At 39.3% G+C, this 20,212-nt stretch overlaps 1 protein-coding gene across 2 annotated transcripts in view; it reads left to right on the plus strand.

The window, feature by feature from the left end:
- chn1 (chimerin 1) overlaps positions 1–20,212 on the plus strand; it is a 113,341-nt gene that overhangs the window by 32,742 nt on the left and 60,387 nt on the right. For both annotated transcript variants that reach the window (XM_073047182.1, XM_073047183.1), the window contains exons 6-7: positions 22–135; positions 16,468–16,756. In XM_073047182.1, the coding sequence (XP_072903283.1) occupies positions 22–135; positions 16,468–16,756 (403 nt within the window). The remainder of the gene's footprint in view (positions 1–21; positions 136–16,467; positions 16,757–20,212) is intronic.

Consider the following 20,212-nt stretch of genomic DNA (forward strand, 5'->3'; position numbering starts at 1 on the left):
TTCATTTCTTTTTGCAAATAGGTTTCATGGAATGATTTCACGAGAAGCAACCGATCATCTGCTAAGTGTAGCAGAGGGAAGTTACATTATTCGGGAAAGCCAGCGTCAACCTGGTACCTATACCTTGGCACTGCGGTTAGTGGTAATTTATATATTTAAATCCTCAGTGAAATTTTGAACCACACATGTTACCAGCTAAATTGATAGTTACTCATAAAATAAAATGATAGAGCAAATGTATTAACAGAAAATATTTGAGATTTACATTTTGCCTTTATCACCCTGTTGTCTTATACAGTAACATTTCCAAAATCGATTGCGTATTTAGCTTTTCTTTGCTCAGCTTATGTTATGGTTTCACATTATACTGCTCAGAGAGCTGCTTCCTTCAAACTTGATGATTTTAAACATGCATGACCGTTGACCACAATTAACTCTTTTTTTAAAAAAAAAAGAGACATTCCATCGGACTACATGCTGCTATGCCTGAAACCTGAGGCAAATCCCTAGACTCTACAGAGTGGAGAGAAACAGTGATCTCATGTTACATGAATGAAGTCACCAGAGAAAATTACTGGTAGATACCAAGCAGCTTCTTTATTTGACAAAACAAGGTACAGCAGGCATCATATGGGGATGCTTTCGGTCAAAAGGTCTCACTGGCCCAATGTGGGGCTCAGTATTTTATGTGTTACGCATCAAAGGACAATTCCATATTTACAAAGTATGGACAATGCTTTCTTTGAAACCACACAGAAACTTCACATCTCCATATTCGCATACACACCATAGACATCCAGCTGAATTTTAATCAGCATTGTCTGGTCTAAGATTCACTGCTTTTAGGAACCCATTGTTCAGAGCTGCACTCCAAATTAAATCCACAATACATTTTTAGATGTGTAGACTGACAGCTAAAGTCATTTGCTGAATGTGAATGTGCTAAACACAAAAATTGTTCTAACACTCATAACTACACAGTTTGATGTGATAATCACCAAGGCAGTTTGTAGGAGCTGTCTGTGAGGACTTTGTATTGGATCATATGATGCAGTTGCTCAGCGCTGAGATGCAGGGTACATCCTGATTGGCACAGTAAGTGAACCATTACTAGGGATTAGCAAGTTCTGGTGCACTGATGTGATAGAAGTTGTTGTACACCTCCACCTTTATGTTTAGATCAACTGGAACTGGAGATCTGTGTCGCCAGACAAAATGATGTGGAACATCTTATCCAAAAGAAGTTGCTAATAGAGCCATAATCTCTGGGCAGTTCATCAGCAAATGCAGCATCTTCCCTTAGGCAGTACTGTGCAGCTGCACTGCTTGTACTAAACTACTACTGTGCAGCTTTAACCTTGGTGGCTCTTCACACAATTCTTCATGTGGTGGTGTGATCACTTTAATAGTTTCATGTCTGTGGGAGCACCAACAATGAAGGGCTGAACACTTGGCCAAGTTGCTGGTACCAGAGAAAGGTCAGTAACACCTTTCTCTGTGACCCATTTTAAAATGAATTCCACCTGCGCGTTTGGTCTTGGGAAAGTATTCTGATCTTAAAACTTAGTTTCAGTATATACATATACACTTTCACCACATGGCTTAAGTTAATTTTTAGGAATACTGAGAATTTTTAATGCTGGAGGAAAATGTGAGCCAGGCAGCATCAGCAGACGGAAATAGTCAACAGTTCACATCATGGCCTTTCACCTGGTTAGAAAGATAGAGGGGAGATGGCTGGTATAAAACGATGAAGGGGAATGGGTGGCATTGTAGCATAGTGGTTAGTACAACTCTTTACAGTGCCAGCGACCCAGCTTCAATTCCTCTGTTGTCCTCGTGACTGCATGGGTTTCTTCCAGGTGCTCAGTTTCTTACCTTGGTCCAAACAAGTACTAGTTGATAGGTTAATTTGGCATTGTAAATTGTCCTGTCATTAGGCTCGTGTTAAATTGGGGGTTGTTGGCGGCACACCTTGAAGGGCCAGAAGGGCCTCTTCTGCACTGTATCTCAATAAATAAATTAATTAAATAAAAAGGCTATAAATGGATCCAGTGAGGAAGGGTGATAGGCAGATGGAGAAAGGAAGTAAACAAAAGCTGAGATCTGATAGGTGGAGGTGAAAAAGTGCTGTAGATGATGGAATCAGATGAGAATAATGTGGAGTATGGAATCAAATAAGGGAGGTGGGGTGGGCAGATAGGAGAAAAGGTGGGGAATCATTGGAAAAAGTGTGGATGATGCTTCGATGGAGTAGTACAAGAAGAAGAAAGAAGCAGGGTGATAGGATGGATATTGGAGCTGCTGGGTAGATCAGGAATGAGAAAACAGACAAAGCGAACCTGAAATTGGAGAATTCAATGTTCATACTGTTGAATTGTAGACTACCCAAACAAAATACAAGATTTATGGTTAACCTCACTTTAGCAGTGGTTGAAACCAAGGATAGTGTTTGTGTTGGAATGGGGAAGAGAATTAAAAAGGCTAGCAACTGTGATCCCCATTAGGTCATGATAGAGTAGTTGCCTAGTTTCTATCTGGTCTCACTAATGTAGAGGAGACCACATTAGGTATATCGAATGCAGTGAAAAAGGCCAGAGGAGATAGATTATGAATGTCTGCCTCATCTGGAAGGACCTTATTAGAGCCCTGGATTTTGGTGAGGGAACAGGTGTGAGGACAGGTGTTACATATTCTGTGGTTACAGGGGAAAAGTATGTGTGTAAGTGTAGAGGATAATGAGGTGTGATGGAGAGAGAGCTCCCTGCAGGAACGGGTGAGAAGGGGAAGATGTGTTGGAATTGTGTTGTAGCTAGCAAAGTTGCAAAGAATGATGTGCTGGATGGGCTGAAAGGTGAGAACCAGGGGAACTCTCCCTGTTCTATCTGGGAGGACTTTGTGGGTAAGGAACTCATCAACAGTGCTGGGGGCTGTGTCTTACTTTCTGAGATAGGGGAACATCACATATGCCCTGGAGTTGGAAGGTTTAAATGCTTATGCCATTAGATAGTAGAATTTTATCGCCAAGTACAAACATAATCCATATAGGATCAGAAAATTTTCTAGATCAATCGCAAAGTAATAAAATGGGGCAGAAGATGTTTGTGATTTTGAGTGTAATTTAGTTAATATTCTAATTTTTGAGGTTAAAACATTGAGAGCACTGATGTCCTAATGTTTAAGATTATGGTGTATAAGATGATGAGAGGCATTGATTGTGTGGATAGTCAGAGGCTTTTCCCCAGGGCTGAAATGGCTAGCTTGAGAGGGCACAGTTTTAAGGTGCTTAGAAATAGGTACAGAGGAGATGTCAGGGGTTAAGTTTTTTTACACAGTGAGTAATGAGCATGTGAAATGGGCTGCCGACGACAGTGGTGGAGGCGGGTACGATAGGGTCTTTTAAGAGACTCCTGGATAGGTACATGGAGCTTAGAAAAATAGAGGACCTTTTTACTACTTGGATCAAACACAAGCTGCTCGTAAAAACTATCTTGTCAGCATTCTACACATTCTCTTTCTTGGGATCTGGCACCAACCTGATTTTCCCAATCTACCTACATATTGAAATCCCCCATGACTATCGTCAATATTGCACTTTTTACATGCCTTTTCTATCTCTCATAATTTGTGCCACTTCTTGGCTACTGTTCCAACTGAAGGTGTTGTATCTAAATGTGCGCAGTATATGGAATAAGGAAGATGAACTTGCAGCGTAGTTGCAGATTGGCAGGTATGATGTTGTAGGCATCACAGAATCATGGCTGAAAGATCATAGCTGGGAGCTTGATGACCCAAGAATACTCATTGTATCAAAAGAATAGGCAGGAAGGCAAAGGAGGCAGCATTGATCTGTTGGTAAAAATTGAAATCAAATCATTAGAAAGGGGTGACAAAGGGTTGGAAGGTGTTGAATCATTGTGGATAGAGCTCAGGGACTACAAGGGTAAAAAGAACCTGACTGGAGTTGTATACAGACCCCCAAACAGTAAAAAAGATGTTGCCTACAAATTACAACGGGAAGTAGAAAATGCATGTCAAAATGGCAATGTTACAATAGTCATGAGGTACTTCAATATGCAGGTAGATTGGGAAAATCAGGTTGGTGCTGGATTACAGGAAGGGGAGTTTCTGGAGTGCCTATGAGATGGCTTTTTAGAGCAGCTCGTGGTTGAGCCTACTAGAGGATCAGCTATTCTGGACTGGGTGTTGTGCAATGAACCAGAATTGATTAGAGAAATTAAGGTAAAAGAACTCCTGGAACAATTCATCATAATATAATTGAATTCACTCTGAAATTTGAGAAGGAGAAGCTAAAGTCAGATGTATCAGTATTACAATGGAGTAAAGCGAATTACGGAGGTATGAGAGAGGGGTTTGGTCGGATTGATTGGAAAAGAACACTGGCGGGGGTGATGGCAGAGCAGCAATGGCTGAACATTGTGGAAGCAATTCGGAAGGCACAGGATATAAAGAGTATTCTAAAGGAAAGGTGACGCAACCATGGCTAACAAGAGAAGGAAAAGCCAAAGATTAGTGGGAGGTTAGAGAATTGGGAAACTTTTTAAAGAAAAAACAACAGAAGGTATCTTAAAAAGTCATTTAGAAGGTAAAAATTGAATATAAAAGTAAGTTAGCCAATAATATTAAAGAGAATAGCAATAGTTTCTTCAGATACATGAAGTATGAAGGAGAGGAGAGAGTACATTTCAGATCACTAGAAAACTATGCTGGAGAGGTAGTAATGGGGGACAAGGAAATGGCAGATGAACTAAATTGTGTTGATATTCACTGTGGAAGACACTAGCAGTTTGGTGGAAGTTCCAGATGTCAGGGGTCATGAAGTATATGAAGTTACCATTACTGGAGAAGGTTCTTGGGAAACTGAAAGGTCTGAAGGCAGGTAAGTCACCTGGACCAGATTGCGTACACCCCAGAGCTCTGAAAGAGGTGTATGAAGAGATCATGGAGGCATTAGTAATGATCCTTCAAGAATCACTAGATTCTGGAATCATTCTGGAAAATTGCAAATGTCACTCCACTCTTCAAGAAGGGAAAGAAGCAGAAGAAAGGAAGCTATAGGCCAGTCAATCTGACCTCAATGGTTGGGAAGATGTTGGAGTCGATCATTAAGGATGGAGTCTCAGGGTACTTGGAGGAGCATGATAAAATAGGCCAGAGTCATCATGGTTTCCTAAGGGAAAACCTTGCCTGCCAAATCTTTTGGAGTTCTTTGAAGAAGTAACAAGCAGAATAGACAAAGGAGAATTGGATGATGTTGTGTACTTGGATTTTCAGCAGGCCTTTGACAAGTTGCCACACAATGAGGCTGCTTAACAAGCTATGAGCCCATGGTATTACAAGGAAGATTCTAGCATGGATAAAACAGTTACTGATTAGCAGGAAGCAAAGAGTGGGAATAAGGGGCGCCTATTCCTGGTTGGCTGCCAGTAACTAGTGGTGTTCCAGAGGGGCCTGTATTGAAACCAATTCTTGGATTATGGAATCAATGACTTTGTTACAAAGTTTGCAGACAGTATAAAGGTAGATGACAAGGCAGGTAGTTTTGAGGAAGTTGTGAGGCTACGGAAGGACAGAGATTGGGACAAAGGGCAAAGAAATGGCAGATGGAATAGTGTCAGGAAGTGTATGGTCATGCATTTTGGTAGAAGAAATGAAAGGGTTGACTATTTTCTAAATGGAGAGAAAATACTAAAAAATGGAGACACAAAGGGACTTGGGAATCCTTGTACAGGATTCCCTAAAGGTTAATTTGCAGGTTGAGTCTGTGGTGAGGAAGACTTGCAGTGTTAGCATTCATTTCAAGAGGACTATAAATAAAAGCAAGGATGTAATGTTGAGACTTTATAAAGCACTGGTGTGGCTTCACTTGAACTATTGTGAGCAGATTTTGGCTCCTGATCTTAGAAAGGATGTGCTGTAATTGGAGACGGTTCAAAGGAGGGTCACTAAAATGATTCCAGGATTGAATGGCTTGTCAAATGAAGAGTGTCTGATGCCTCTGGGCATGTATTCACTAGAATTCAGACAACTGAGGGGTGACCACATTGAAACCTATTGAATGGTAAAAGGCATTGATAGAGTGAATATGGAGAGGATGTTTCCTATGATGCGAGTGTCTAAGACTAGAGGACATTGCCTCAGAATAGAAAAGTATCCTTTTAGAAGGGAGATGAGGAGGAATTTCTTTAACCCGAAGGTGGTGAATCTGTGGAATTCTTTGTCACAGGCAGCTGTGGAAGCCAAGTCTTTTTGTATACTTAAGGCAGACGTTGATAGATTCTTGATTGGTCAAGACATGAAGGGATACAGGGAGAATGCAGGAGACTGGGGCTGAGAGGAAAATTGGATCAGCCATGATAAAATGGCAGAGCAGACTTGATGGACCAAATGGCCTGATTTTGCTCCTATGTCTTATGGTCTTACGGTCTAAAAGAGGTTATGTTAACAAGAACGAGAATCCAAGGTGGATTGTTGCCTTTTGAGTGCCAGGCTCAGGGTAATCTTGGATTGAATCCAGGGCATTCTTAAGTGGGAGGATGAGCAACCAGAGGTCAATGTGCATATCAATACCAATGACACGGGTAGGAGGGGTGATGAGGTCCTGTAAAGTGAGTTCAGGAAGTTAGGTGCTATGTTAAAGGACAAGACCTCTAGGGTTGTGATCTCAGGACTGCCACCCATGCTACGTGCTAGAGAGGCCAGAAATAAGAATATCAATCAGTTTAATACATGGCTAAGGAGTTGGTGCAGGATGATCCAGATTTTTGGATCAATGAGCGCGCTTCCAGGGAAGTCTGGACCTATAAAGAATGGACAGTTTGAACCTGTTGAACCTGAACTGGAAGAGGGCCAATATTCTTGTGGGAAGGTTTGTTGGTGCTGCGAGTAGTGGGGGTTGGTGGGGTAGGTTTAAACTACAGTTGCAAGGGGATGGGAATCAGTGGAACAGAAAAGATAGTGGAGTGATTGTTCAAAGGTCAAATTTAATGTCAGAGAAATGTATACAGTATACATTCTGAAATGTTTTTCTTCGCAAACATCCACAAAAACAGGAAGTGCCCCAAGGAATGAACGACAGTTAAACATGAAAACCCTGAAGTTCTCACCCCCAGCTTTCCCCTCCCGCGCATAAGCGGCAGCAAGCAACAATTCCCCCTCCCTCCACCAGCAAAAAAAAACACACATTGGTACTATCACCGAGCCCAAGCATGTGCTAAGCAATAGCAAAGACACAGACCAAAGTTACCCCAAAGGCTTTGCATTTCATCTGAAATTCGACAACCCACAGGTTCTCTCTCTCCCTGGCAAGGGAGAGGGAGGTGTCCCTCATTTTCACAGCAAGCAGGAGACATAACAACAACCCGCTGGTTTATGATGTTAAAAGTCCGTATTGTCGCTTTATTCAAGCTCTGTGTCTGAAGATCGCAAAGACCTCAGGGCTTTGGGCCCACAGCAAAAGATTTTCTGGCCTCGCCGACGACACACGAGTCTCTTGCCATGACACCAACCTTTAATCCGCCCGTCTCCAGAGCCCCAAGATCTTAGGCTTCTGAACACAATGGAGATTCTCAGGCCAAACCCTTGGCATGTCGAATAGCAGCCAGTTGTGGAACCCTGAGAATGGGTCCCATTCCTGCAAAGGGCCAAAGTCTGCATGTAACTCCAGGTCAGGGCCTTCAAAAGAACCCTGATAGGGTAAAATAAACATATTAAAGGTAGAAATAGAACTGTTTCCAAAGATGCAAGCAAAGTGGTCACTGTTAGGCGCCATCATTCCTCATAAGCTCTGCCTTGTGGAGAAAGATGTTGTTAAGCATGCATACAAAGTCAGGAATCTAAAGTTTGAGCATGCCAGGACTAATGTTCTGAGCTGCGTATATTTCAATGCAAGCAGTATTGTGGGAATGGTCGATGAGCTTAGCGCAAATATCAGCACATGGAATTAATGAGATTTTTGCCATTAGTGTGACTTAATTGTATGAGGGACAGGACTGTCAGCTCAATGTTCCGGGGTTCCATTGTTTTACGCGTGATAGAGCTGAAGGGATTAAAGGGAGAGGGGTGGCATTACTAGTCATAGAAATTGTCACGGCAGTGCTCAGTCAAGACAGACTGGAGAGTTGGTCTGGTGAGGCTTTATGGGTAGAACTGAGGAATAAGAAAGGTATGACCATATTCATAAGATTATATTATAGACCTCCCATCAGTCTGTGGGATTTAGGGGAGCAAATTTGTAGAGAGATCGCAGACTGTCGCAAGAAACATAAGATTGTGGTAGTAGGTGATTTTAATTTTCCACATACTGTAAAAGGGTTAGATGGGAAATATATGTTCAAGAAAGTTTCCTTCATCAGTACGCAGCAGTCCCAACTGGAGAGAATGTGATACTAGATCTCCTAGACAGGGCAGATGACTTAAGTTTGTATAGGGGAACCATTTTTGCATCTATTGATCATAATGACATTAGTTTCAAGGTAATTGTGGAAAAGGAAAGGTCTATTCCTCGTGTTGAGATTCTAAATTTGAGAAAGGCCAATTTCAATGACATCAGAAAGGATCTGCCAAGTGTGGATTGGGATGGGTTGTTTTCTGGCAAAGGTGTACTTGATGAGTAGGAGGCTTTCAAAAGTGAAATTTTGAGAATATTGAGTTTGTTGGTTCCTGTCAGAATAAAAGGCAAGGATAACTGGTTTAGGAAACCTTGGTTTTTGAGAAATATTGAGGCCCTGGTTAAGAAAAAAGGGGTGTATAGCAGGTATAGGGTGGCAGAAACAAATAAGGTACTTATGGAGTATAAGAAATGCAAGGGAACACAAGAAAGAAATCAGGAGGGAAGAAGACTTGAGGTTGCTTTAGCAGGCAAGGAGGATGACCCTAAGGTTTTCTACAGATAAATTAAGAGCAAAAGGATAGCAACAGACTAAATTTGTCCTCTGGAAGATCAGCGTGGTCATCTATGCATGGAGCCAAATGAGTTAGGGGAGAACTTAAATGGATTTTATTGCATCTGTATTTGCTGGGGAGATGGACTGAGAGTCTATAGGTGTGAGGCAATGTAGCAGCAAGGTTGTGGACCCCATACAGATTACAGAGCTGGAGGTGTTTGCTGTCTTGAGACAAATTAGAGTGGATAAATCCCTAGGGCCTGACTATCTGTTCCCTTGAAACCTATGGGAGGCTAGTGCAGAAATTGCAGAGGCTCTAGCAGAGATACTTAACATATCCTTAGCCACAGGTGGTGCTGCAGGATTGAAGGTTGACATGTAGTTTTGTTGTTCAAGAGGCTGTAGGAATAAGCTAGGAAATTAGAAGGCAGTGAGCCCGAAATCAGTAGTGGGAAAGTTATTGAAAGGCATTCTAAAGGACTGGACGTACAAGTATTTGGATCAAAATGGACTGATGAGGGATAGTCAGCATGGCTTTGTGTGTGGTAGGTAATGTCTAACTAGTCTTAGAGTTTTTTGAGAAAGTTATCAGGAAAGTTGATGAAGGCAAAGCAGTGGATGTTGTGTACATAGACTTTAACAAGGCCTTTGATGTGGTTCTGCATGGGAGCTTGGTCAAGAAGGTTCAGTTGCTTGGCATTCAAGATAAGTTAGTAAATTGGGTTAAACGTTGGCTTCACAGAATTTGAAGCCAGAGAGTGGTTGCAGATGGTTGCATCTCTGTCTGGAGGCCTCTGACTAATAGTGTGCTGCAGGGGTTGGTGCTATGTCCATTATTGTTTGTCATTTATATCAGTGAACTGTGGTAAATTAAATCAGCAACTTTGCGGTTGATACCAAAATTGGGGGTTCAATGGATTTTGAGGAAGACTATCAAAGCTTGCAGCGGGATCTGGACCAGCAGGAAAAATGAGTTGAAACATGGCAGATGTAATTTAATAGAGACATGTGAGGTGTTGTGCTTTGAGAGGACCAACAGGGTATGCTTTGCACAGTGAGTGGTAAGCCACTGAGGAGGGTGGGAGAACAGAGGGATCTGGAAATACAGATCCATGATTCCTTGAAAGTGGCATCACAGGTGCCTAGGGTTGTGAAGAAAATTTTTGGTACATTAGCCCTCATAAGTCGATGTATTGAGTACAGGAGTTGGGATGTTATGTTGAAATTGTATAAGATGTTTGTGAGATCTAATTTGAACAAGTTGTAAATCCTGCAAGAAAGATGTAAATGAGATTGAAAGAGTACGGAGAAGTTTTACAAGGATGTTGCTGGGACTTGAAGATCTGAATTATAGAGAAAGGTTGAATGTGTTAGGATTTTATTCCCTAGAGCGTGGAAGATTGAGGGGAGATTTGATAGAGGTATACAAAATTATGAGCTGTATAGATTGGATATATGCAAGCAGGCTTTTTCCCATAGAGGTTGGGTGAGCCTACAACCAGGGGTCATGGGTTAAGGGAGAAAAGTAAATGTTTGAGGGGGAACTTAGTCACTCAGAGGGTGGTGAAAGTGTTGAACAAACTGCCAGTGTAAGTGGTGGATGCAGGATCAATTTCAACGTTTAAAAGAAATTCAGATAAAGGGATAAGAGGGCTATGGTCTGGCTGCAGGTCAATGGAACTAAATAGATTAATGGTTCACCACAATCTAGATGGGCTGAAGGGTTTGGTTCTGTGCTGTAGTGCTCTTTGACTTTATGTACCACATTGTCTGTCTGTTCCCCCTCCCACTTTAGAATGCTGAGAACCTGATCCGAGGCATCCCTGACCCTGGTACCTGGGAGGCAAGTGCAATTAAATGTGCACTGAATTAGAAAAAGGTGAAACAATACAATGCAGAATAAAGAGTATAGGCTGCCAAAAAAGTGCAGGGCAGATAAAGTGCAAGATCATAACAAGGTAGATTCAGTCACAAACAAGAGAAAATCTGCAGATGCTGGAAATCCAGGTAATACACAAAATGCTGGAGGAACAGCATGCCAGGCAGCATCTGTAGAAAAGAGTACAGTTGACGTTTCAGGCTGAGACCATTCAGATTCAGCTTTATTGATCACATTTACATCAAAACATACAGTGAAATGTGTTGGTTTTGTTAACAGCCAACTCAACCTGGGCATGTGCTGGGAGCCAATGTTTGTTGCCAGACATTCTGGCACCAACGTAGCATGCCTGCCCACAATTCTCAGAAGGAACAATACAGCAACAGCAGCAAAACAACACCCTTTCCTCTCTCCCACCTTCCCCTCCACCTATCCACACACATGATCCTCCAACTCCAGAACAGGCTACAGCCATCAGGCTTTGACTTCTGGGCCACTGACCAACTATTAGGCTTCTAACTGGCAGACTAGCCTATGATGCGACCTTGAACTCCAGGCTTGAACTTCAAATATGCCGACTGAAAAGCCTTCATGCCTCCTGTTTGCATAGACTACTGGTCATTGGCCTCTGAGCATGGAGCAGAGACCTGGACTGCAGATGTTTTTTGTCACTGGCGTTCAAGTGTTGAGTGGAGGCCTGGACAGTAGATGTCATTCATAACATGAGAAATTCTGCAGATGCTGGAAATCCAAAGCAACACACACAAAATGCTGGAGGACCTTCTTCACCAAACCATATCGCTGGACTTTGGCACAGAGTAGAGGCCTGACCTCTGTCTTCCCCACAGACAGTAACTGTTACTAAACCCTAACCTGACCTCCAACTCTTCTCTCTGTCCCCAAAGCCATCCCTAAGAAGTTAAAAGAACTACTAAGCCTGAGCCATGATCTTGAAGGAGACCATGGCTCAGCGCCATCTTAATCAAAAAAATTGAAGCCAAGAGTCCATTTTATCATACAAAAGATCCATTCAAGAGTTTGATACAGTGGGATGAAATGGAGGTATTTGTATAACTTTGAACAACTCAACATTGTTGGCAGAAAACTGATTGAGCCACACAAGCCCCAGATTTGGTTGGACCACAGTAAACTTTCTAAGACCTTATTCACTGTTGCTATAATGTATTTATTATTCAAAGGTTTTCTGGCAATATATAGATCATGTCAGTTTTTTTTTCTTTTCCATCACAAACTGTTCTTAAACCACCTTACAATGCTTTCTCTAATAATGTGTAACAAGTTCATCAACGTTTTTTGGTCGCAAAGATTAATGCTCTCTAGTCAGGTAATTTTTTCCTTATATTCTTTCCCTTCCTACCAAGCCAGACTTCCCATATATGTTGCTTGTTGTCATACAGGTTTCCCCCACAATCCGAAGGTAGAGCGTTCCTATGAAACCGTTTGTAAGCCGAAATATCATAAAGCGAAGAAGCAATTACCATTAATTTATATGGGAAAAATTTTTGAGCATTCCCAGACCCAAAAAAAACCTACCAAATCATAACAAATATCACATAAAACCTAAAACACTAACATATAGCAGGAATGATATGATAAATATACAACATATATAAAGTAGAAATATTGTATGTACAGTGTAGTTTTACTTATCAAATCGGGAAGACAGCGAGCCAAAATTGATTTGGAGAAAAAAATCAGCACGTACATGCATACGCACATACACGCATGCGCACACAGCTGCCCGTGCAAGGCTTCGCGGTCATGGTAGTCTTTCTCAGGGTAAACACACGTATAAAGCGGGCGTCTTTTTTTCGTAAAAGCGAAAATCTTCTTTGGTTAGCGAAAACAGGTACTAATGTAGGTCTTTCGTAACAGCGAGCTGTCATAAAGCGAACGTTCGAAAAATGGGGGCCACCTGTAATCCTGCACTCCACTCTTTGATGAGATTCTCTTCCACCTCCTGTCTTTACCTGTTTTAGCTGATCTTGTCAATAAAATCCAGTTCCTATTCACTTGAACCTATTCCAACCAAGTTCTTAATCTCCCAATTGCTTCCTGAGCTAAATGTAAACTGATATTGTTCACAGTTCTCCTGCTGTGATACTGCTATTCCCACTTTGAGAACTGTCGTTATCACCCACTTCTTTTTAAATCGAAAATACTTAATTGTGGCATTTAACCACTGTTTCCAATCTGTCTTTCTTATCCAATGAAGAAGGTATCACTGCCCAAATCCATGCCCATCTTTCCTCAGTTCTTTGATTGAACTGTGCTTTCAACTGCCTTAGCATTAAGCTCTGGATTTTCCTCTCTCTTTCTCTCCTTTAAATGTCTGTTAAAACACAACTGTTCACATAGATAATACCAGGTGCCCAAAAGCCCTTTAGCAGCTCAGTTGTCAAAACACATCAATTTTAAGCAATTCTTAAGTGCCTTAAGTCATAGCTAAATCATTAATTACTAATAATGCTTGTCTAATTAAAAGTATTATGCATGGATAAGAATGTAAGAGATAAGTTACTGGCAGTAAATGTCAAATGAAGAGCTATATGTGAGGTCATAAAAACAAACTTACTAATTTTCATTTTAATATGCACAGAAAAGTAACAGTAAATCAAAGCACAGTCTTTTATAAATGTTTATCTCATTTCACTATAAAGAAAAATAAACTAGCAAAACAGTTTCTGTCTTTAGTTGCATTTTCTTACTGAAGTACAGTATATCCATTTCCAAGAATCAAAATGTGCTATTATTGTGCCTGAAGATATTTCAGGTTTCAGTTGTAAATCCAGTTCCAATGATTTTGGTTGGGTTTTTGTGTTAGTTGATGGAAGATGGTGTGCATCATTTTAGTGTCTAATCTCTAAGGGCTTGCACTAAGAGAAAATATTTTGGTTATTTATTAAACTTGGAGACTATTTGGAGGTACTTTAAGTTATTGTACATAATGTATTGTACATTATATTGAACAAATATAAGGAACAAATATGAATTTGTTGAGTAAATAAGTAATTTTAGAAATATGGTTAAATTCTTAAAATCTGAAGTTTCGTTTGAATCTCAAATAAGAAGGAACTATTTTACACAGACAAACTTAAAGAAACAAACTTTTGATGTCTATAACACTAAATTTTTTTTCCATGTTTTAGGATTTTAATGTTGCAACAGGTCCACAAATACTTATACAATTTACTATTCATAAGCTTTTGTTTTTCTTTTTGCAGTGTGAACAAATCTCCCTCTATATTTTTATAGGTTAGTATTCTCTGTTGTTCCATGTTTTTCCTTTTTTGAACAAACATACTTTGACTGGAAAAGGAACACAGAGTCTAAAATTTCATTATGGTGTGCCAACAGTATTTTGGTCGTGGCCCAGTGCTGGAAAGTAAGATCAACATACTAAATGCCAGAGGAACTCAGTGGGCCAGGCAGCAACTATGAAGGGAAATAGACAGTCAACGTTTTGGATCGAGACCCTTCATCAGGGCTGGAAAGAAAGAAGGGGATATATATATATAAAAAAAAAAGTGGAGAGAAAGGTGGCAGGTGATAAGAGCTGGCAGGTGATAGGTGAATCTTAGTGAGGGGGGAATAATAGGCAGATGAGAGGGGAAAGTGGAAATGATGTATTAAGCTGTGAAATAATAGGTGTAAGTGACAAAGGGCTGAAGAAGATAGAATCTAATAGAAGACAGTTGACCATGGAATAAAGAGAAGGGGAGAAGAGGGGTACCAGAGTGAGGAATGAAGGGTTGATGGGCAGACCAAGAGGGTGAGAGAAGGGAAAGAGAAGGTGTGATTAGTCTAATGGGATAAGAGGAAAAGGGTGGGGTTACTAGAAGTTAGAAAAATCAATGTTCATGCCACTGGGTTGGAGACTACCAGGACAGAATATGTGATGCTGTACCTCTAGTCTACATTTAGCTTCAACTTGGCAGTAGAGGAAGCCATAGAAAGGCTTGTCAGTGTGGGAATGGGATTAAAATGGTTGGCCACTGGGACATCATGGCTGTTACTACTTTTGTGTCTGCTTGAAGGTTAGATGTTGGCTGAAGGCATGGGCACTAGAGAATATTTTGTGGAAGGGAAAGATTTGAGCAGATATTGCATGAAAGAGAAACAGGACAGAGCCATCGGGGAGGGAGGCGGGGTCTAAATATAAATGTCACAGATCAGGATTGGGTGTGGGGGAAGATTCAGGTGTCACCAAGTATTGAATCAAGGGCCTCCTGTTCACTGAATCATTTGGGAAGGGAAAAAGTGAGCGCAGTGTGTCAAGGGGTAGAACTACAGGTGTATTGATTGTATGATTGGGCTTCTGGTTTTGTGTATTGGAACCTAATACAATTAGTTAACAAATAATTGAAGAGGATCAGGTAAGATTTGTGATCCGTGGGAGTCAGGTTGGGAGCTTGGGAACATAAAGAAGAGCAAGTAAGTTAATAAATCAGACCTATCTGAATAGGGTTCCGGGAAGCAGAAACAGAGTTGATATTTCTGATCTTTGATTCTTCTGGTTCAGATGAAGGACCATATACCTGAAACACTAAACTTTTTAAAATTCTCTCCTCAGAATCTGTGTGATCTGCTGAATATATTCAGCATTTTCTCTGTAGTCACATTCCATCTGGAAAACATTGATTTTCATATTTTTAACACTGAAGAAGCAGTGCTATGTGATTTGAATTTCTAGGGCATTATAGTTCCAAGTTGTCACCAAGATATCCCTAATAATACATTTGTGGAGGGTAAAAATTAAATGTTCCAAATAATCATCATGGCCTTGAAACTTTCACTCTATCTCTCCATTAATGCTGCTTGATCTGCTGAATTTTTTCAACATTTTATTTTATATTTTCAGAATTCACAGTAATTTCCTTTTGAACAAATATCTGTTAAAATTTAAAGCAGTCAACTGTTAATATAATTCTGATCACAATGTCTGTATGTGTCAGAGCCATTTAATTGCTCTCTAAGGAGGTTTTTATTTTTTTAATACTTTTGTTTCAATGTTAGACTATAAACAGCAAAGAGCTTGAGCTACTCCCAAGTTGTATTAATACTGTTTATTACAAGTACATGCAGAGGCATGTAGGACTGGCTTTAACAATTCATTTGTTTTTCCATCAGTTGAGCTGCATCTTATTTCTTTGTCTAATGTGTTCTTCTGCATAGTTGCAAGTTCCCAAGCTTCCATTTGCTCACATTTCATTTCATAGTATTGTTATTTTGAAAATGTCATCCTTCTAAAATTCAGCATAAATTGATATTTTAAATTAATTCATTGCATTAATAGTTTATATTGGAATTTTTAAAAATCAGTGATGAAAATATAAATGGTAATATCCAGGAAGGTTATCAAAGGATCATATATAGTTTATAATGACATACTAAGATGAAAAGAAAATTCACATCACATTCAATTACAAATTTATATTCTTCATGTCATAGATATGATTTGCAATCAGGTGAATAGGTACATTGGTGAACTGGTAAGCATCACCAATTTCTTTATGTTCACTCTGAATAATATGCTATCCTGAACTATATAGTCAAGTTGTATAAGTTTGCTAAGTAACTGCTTTGGTAGTTTAATATTTAGGACAGAGTGAAATTCTGCTAGCTTATTGTGTTCTAAATTTTGTTTTAAAACTGTAACAGCTTTGGGACTCAGACCCGAAATTTTCGTCTTTATTATGATGGGAAACACTTTGTGGGAGAGAAACGGTTTGAGTCGATTCATGACCTGGTAACAGACGGTTTGATTACATTGTACATCGAGACAAAAGCAGCAGAATATATAGCCAAGATGACAATTAATCCAATATATGAGCACATTGGCTATACAACTTTAAACCGTGAGCCAACAAGCACAAAATGTCTTCCGGACCTCGGAGATGTTGAAGCAGAACCCCAATCTGCCAAAGAGGATGACACACCAGAAGAAAGGGTAAGGATCAAATTTACATTACTACTTTTTCTCCAGACTTTATCTTTACTACTCTGAGATTTTTAGACATGATTGACTTAGTTTGTAATGTAGGTTGAATAATTTAATCATGCTTTAAAAAAACTGAACAACCAAGTTGAAATTTAGCAATATGGGTAATGGCTCAGTAATTTGTGTATTTCTACTGTGGAGCACTTCTTTGTCGTGTAGTCCTCATGTGGAAGTATTATTTCAATGTACATTGCATTAACACATGTATAAAGCGGGCGTCTTTTTTTGTAAAAGTGAAAATCCTCTTTGGTTAGCGAAAACAGGTACTAATATAGGTCTTTCATAACAGCGAGCTGTTATAAAGCGAACGTTCAAAAAACGGGGGCCACCTGTATTATAAGAAGCAAAGTCTGAGAATGGTGCATTTATTTTTTTTAAATTGGATGGTTGAGAAAGGACAGAACATGCTGTACTTTGAGGTAATAATGTGGGTTTCTAATTTGGAGGCTTGGCTTTAGGAAATCAGTGATGGATTTTTTGAGGATGGGGAAGCAGATTAGTTATGGGCACCAAAGCTTTTGATGAAGAGAAAGCATGTTAGAATATTCAGTGTTTATGAGAGTACTCTGTATAATCAGTGAAATGCTAAATTTACTCTGCAAATAAGGGGAACAAAAAAATCATTAAATGTCAGAGTTGCAAATTGTGTGGAGGAGGCTTTAATATTTCAAAGTACTGTCAGGCATCCAGTTTATGCTGTAAGGTGATGTATTAAAAACAAACAAATCATATTAATAGGGACTTGTGTAAACCTCAAGGATACGATACAAATATTTTTTCACAGAAATTTTGGTTAAGCTTAGGTCTAAAAAAATTCTTTCAGATTTTGAATTGAACTGTTTGCGTTTAAGATCCATATTTTACAGCCTAGGAAGCTGAATAGTCTGGGTCAGATTCTTCCACAGCTCTCATCCTTTAACTAGAGAATGGGTGACTCAGTCTGTGCTTCTCGCATGGAATGACTTACCGCTGTGCACTGTTGCAGAGCTCAAATCTGAGAAAATATCACTAAGTTGATGCATAGAAAACAGTGAATAATTATTACTAGGTTTGGAACTTTCTAACTTTAGATACTGAACAACTAAATGCTAGGTTTTTAATTTCACAGATTATAGGTACGTAATGGAACAACATTTCCAATTAGTTGTGATACATTTTTAAGGATTTCAAAACATTAGCTAATGTGTATATATAACATCACTAAAAAGAAGAGATGTATTTTCTCTTAAAACTGTAAGCATCTAATAAGGGCAGTTATGTCACAATTTTATTGAAGGTCCGATACCAGTGTATTTGTCTGTTCACTTTGTTACTGCGCTCATCATTGAGCCCAATGGAAGAGCATTAAATAGTCTAGCTGCTATTTGCATTTTTAACATTAATTTTATTGCTACTTTTGTTTTGTACCCAGGCTGATGTAGATTAAGGGAGGATTAGGCAGTGCTAAGTCCTATTATCCAGCAGCTGATGCAGATATTTCTGTGATCCCTTGCTTAGATGATGACATGCTCAAACAGGTACCAGTGCCTGAATTAGGACTGTTACCATGAGGTCTTATGCAATCCTGTTCACTTTGAATGGTTTTGGCAAAAATTGGAAAAGATGAGCGGCAATCAGAGTTGCTTAAACATTTTTAAAAGATCTTGCACATCCGTGAAAGTGGGTCTGGTTATCTGGGTACAGGACCCCAGAATACAATGCCTCAGGCCTTCTCATTCTATAGAGTTTCCTCCCCTCACCATCTTGAGGTGATTTAATTCTCCCATCCTGTCACCCCAAGAAGGTCCAGCTGTTTGTAATTTTTTTGATAAAAGGTGACTGTTTCGATCTAATTTAAGTTTCTTTTGAGAACATTCTTGCATTTTGAAAACATCAAGATCACTTTCAGTTAATATTGACACGGTTATATGTGCTTCCTGCAGTTTCACTAATTTATTGATACAGAGTGCTTGATAATCTGTTAATTTATTACACCATAAATGCACCTTACTCAGTCTAAGAATGTATCAACTGTGGGTGGGCTCTTAGTTTCTGACCTTATCTCTTTCCTCCACCCCCACTGGGCAAAAGCGTGCATCATCGAGCTCAAGAATAGCATCTATCCCCATGCTGTAAGACTATTGAATCGTCCCCTATTATGATAAGAATGTAGTCTTGACTTCATAATCCACCTAGCTATAGCTACTGTAACAACTTTATTCTACATTTTGTGATTGGTTTCTCTTGCGCTGTCTAAGTGCACGGATGATAGGAAATTACCTGTATGGATGGCATGAAGGACAAGTTTTTCATCGTGCTTCGGTACATGTGACAATAATAAATCAGCTTAACAGTTTAGTAAAGTAATTTGACAGCAAGGAAACATTTTTATGCTGCTGATTAAAGTACTTTGGGTTGCTTTTTCCTTTTTAAAACGAATTGCATTAATTGTGTACTATAAAATGTTATATTTTTTGAGCTTGCCTTTTGAGCACTTTTCAACAGTCTTAAAGAAAATAGGTTATTAGAAATTCAAAGGTTTAAAACACTTGATATAAAAGCAATGCTAGAAATATCCAGCCAATCAGGCAGTGCCTTTGGATTGAAACAGTTAAGGATTTTAGGTTAATTCAAAGTTTTCATCTATTTCAGTGAATTGTCATCACCCTTAAAATGCCTGACTTGCTGAGTCTTTTTTTATGGTTTCTGTCACTGAAAGTTAATACTTGAAGAGAAACTATTTTCATCTGACAGTTTAACTCTAAGTATTATCTTAAACTACCAAGTTTTGTTTCGTCATTAGTGTGTAGTTGCTATGCAATTCATATTTCATACAACAGTCATATCTGCTTGTCGTCTGTATGCAACATAGAAGGTTGCTTGTACACAAATGACCACTGGCGGCTCTAAATGTACGTCAATTTTGTAGCTGCTTTACTACATCAGTTATATAAAACTCAATGTTTCTGTTTTAAGTTGGGAAAAATCATTTTATGTGCTGACTATTAGCCATGTAGAATTAACTTGTATTCAGGTGTAATCTGATTTAAATCAGTATTTTCATTTCCAGTATAGATAAAACTGCTTTGAAGTTGTTTAAACATGAATGTAATAAAACTTAAATTGCTGGCTCTTCATTCACAAGACTCATTGTCTCCAAAACCTTACTCAAAGGCAGCTATTAACATTAAGTTATATTTTTTGTGTAATGGATACAATACGCTATTATACAATACTTTTCAGAGGCATTAGAAGATGGTAATTCTATATAACCTGCTAATACACTTTATATTTCACTTTTGATGGCAAAACTATAATACCCAGAAAATCATAGTGATAATTTCATTCTTGCACATTTAAACTCTGGCACTGGATCATCAGTTTGGTTCCATGCTGGTTTGAGATGTTAATTACAAATGAAATTTA

The sequence above is a fragment of the Hemitrygon akajei genome, chromosome 5, assembly GCF_048418815.1.
Source record: "Hemitrygon akajei chromosome 5, sHemAka1.3, whole genome shotgun sequence".
NCBI lineage: Eukaryota > Metazoa > Chordata > Chondrichthyes > Myliobatiformes > Dasyatidae > Hemitrygon > Hemitrygon akajei.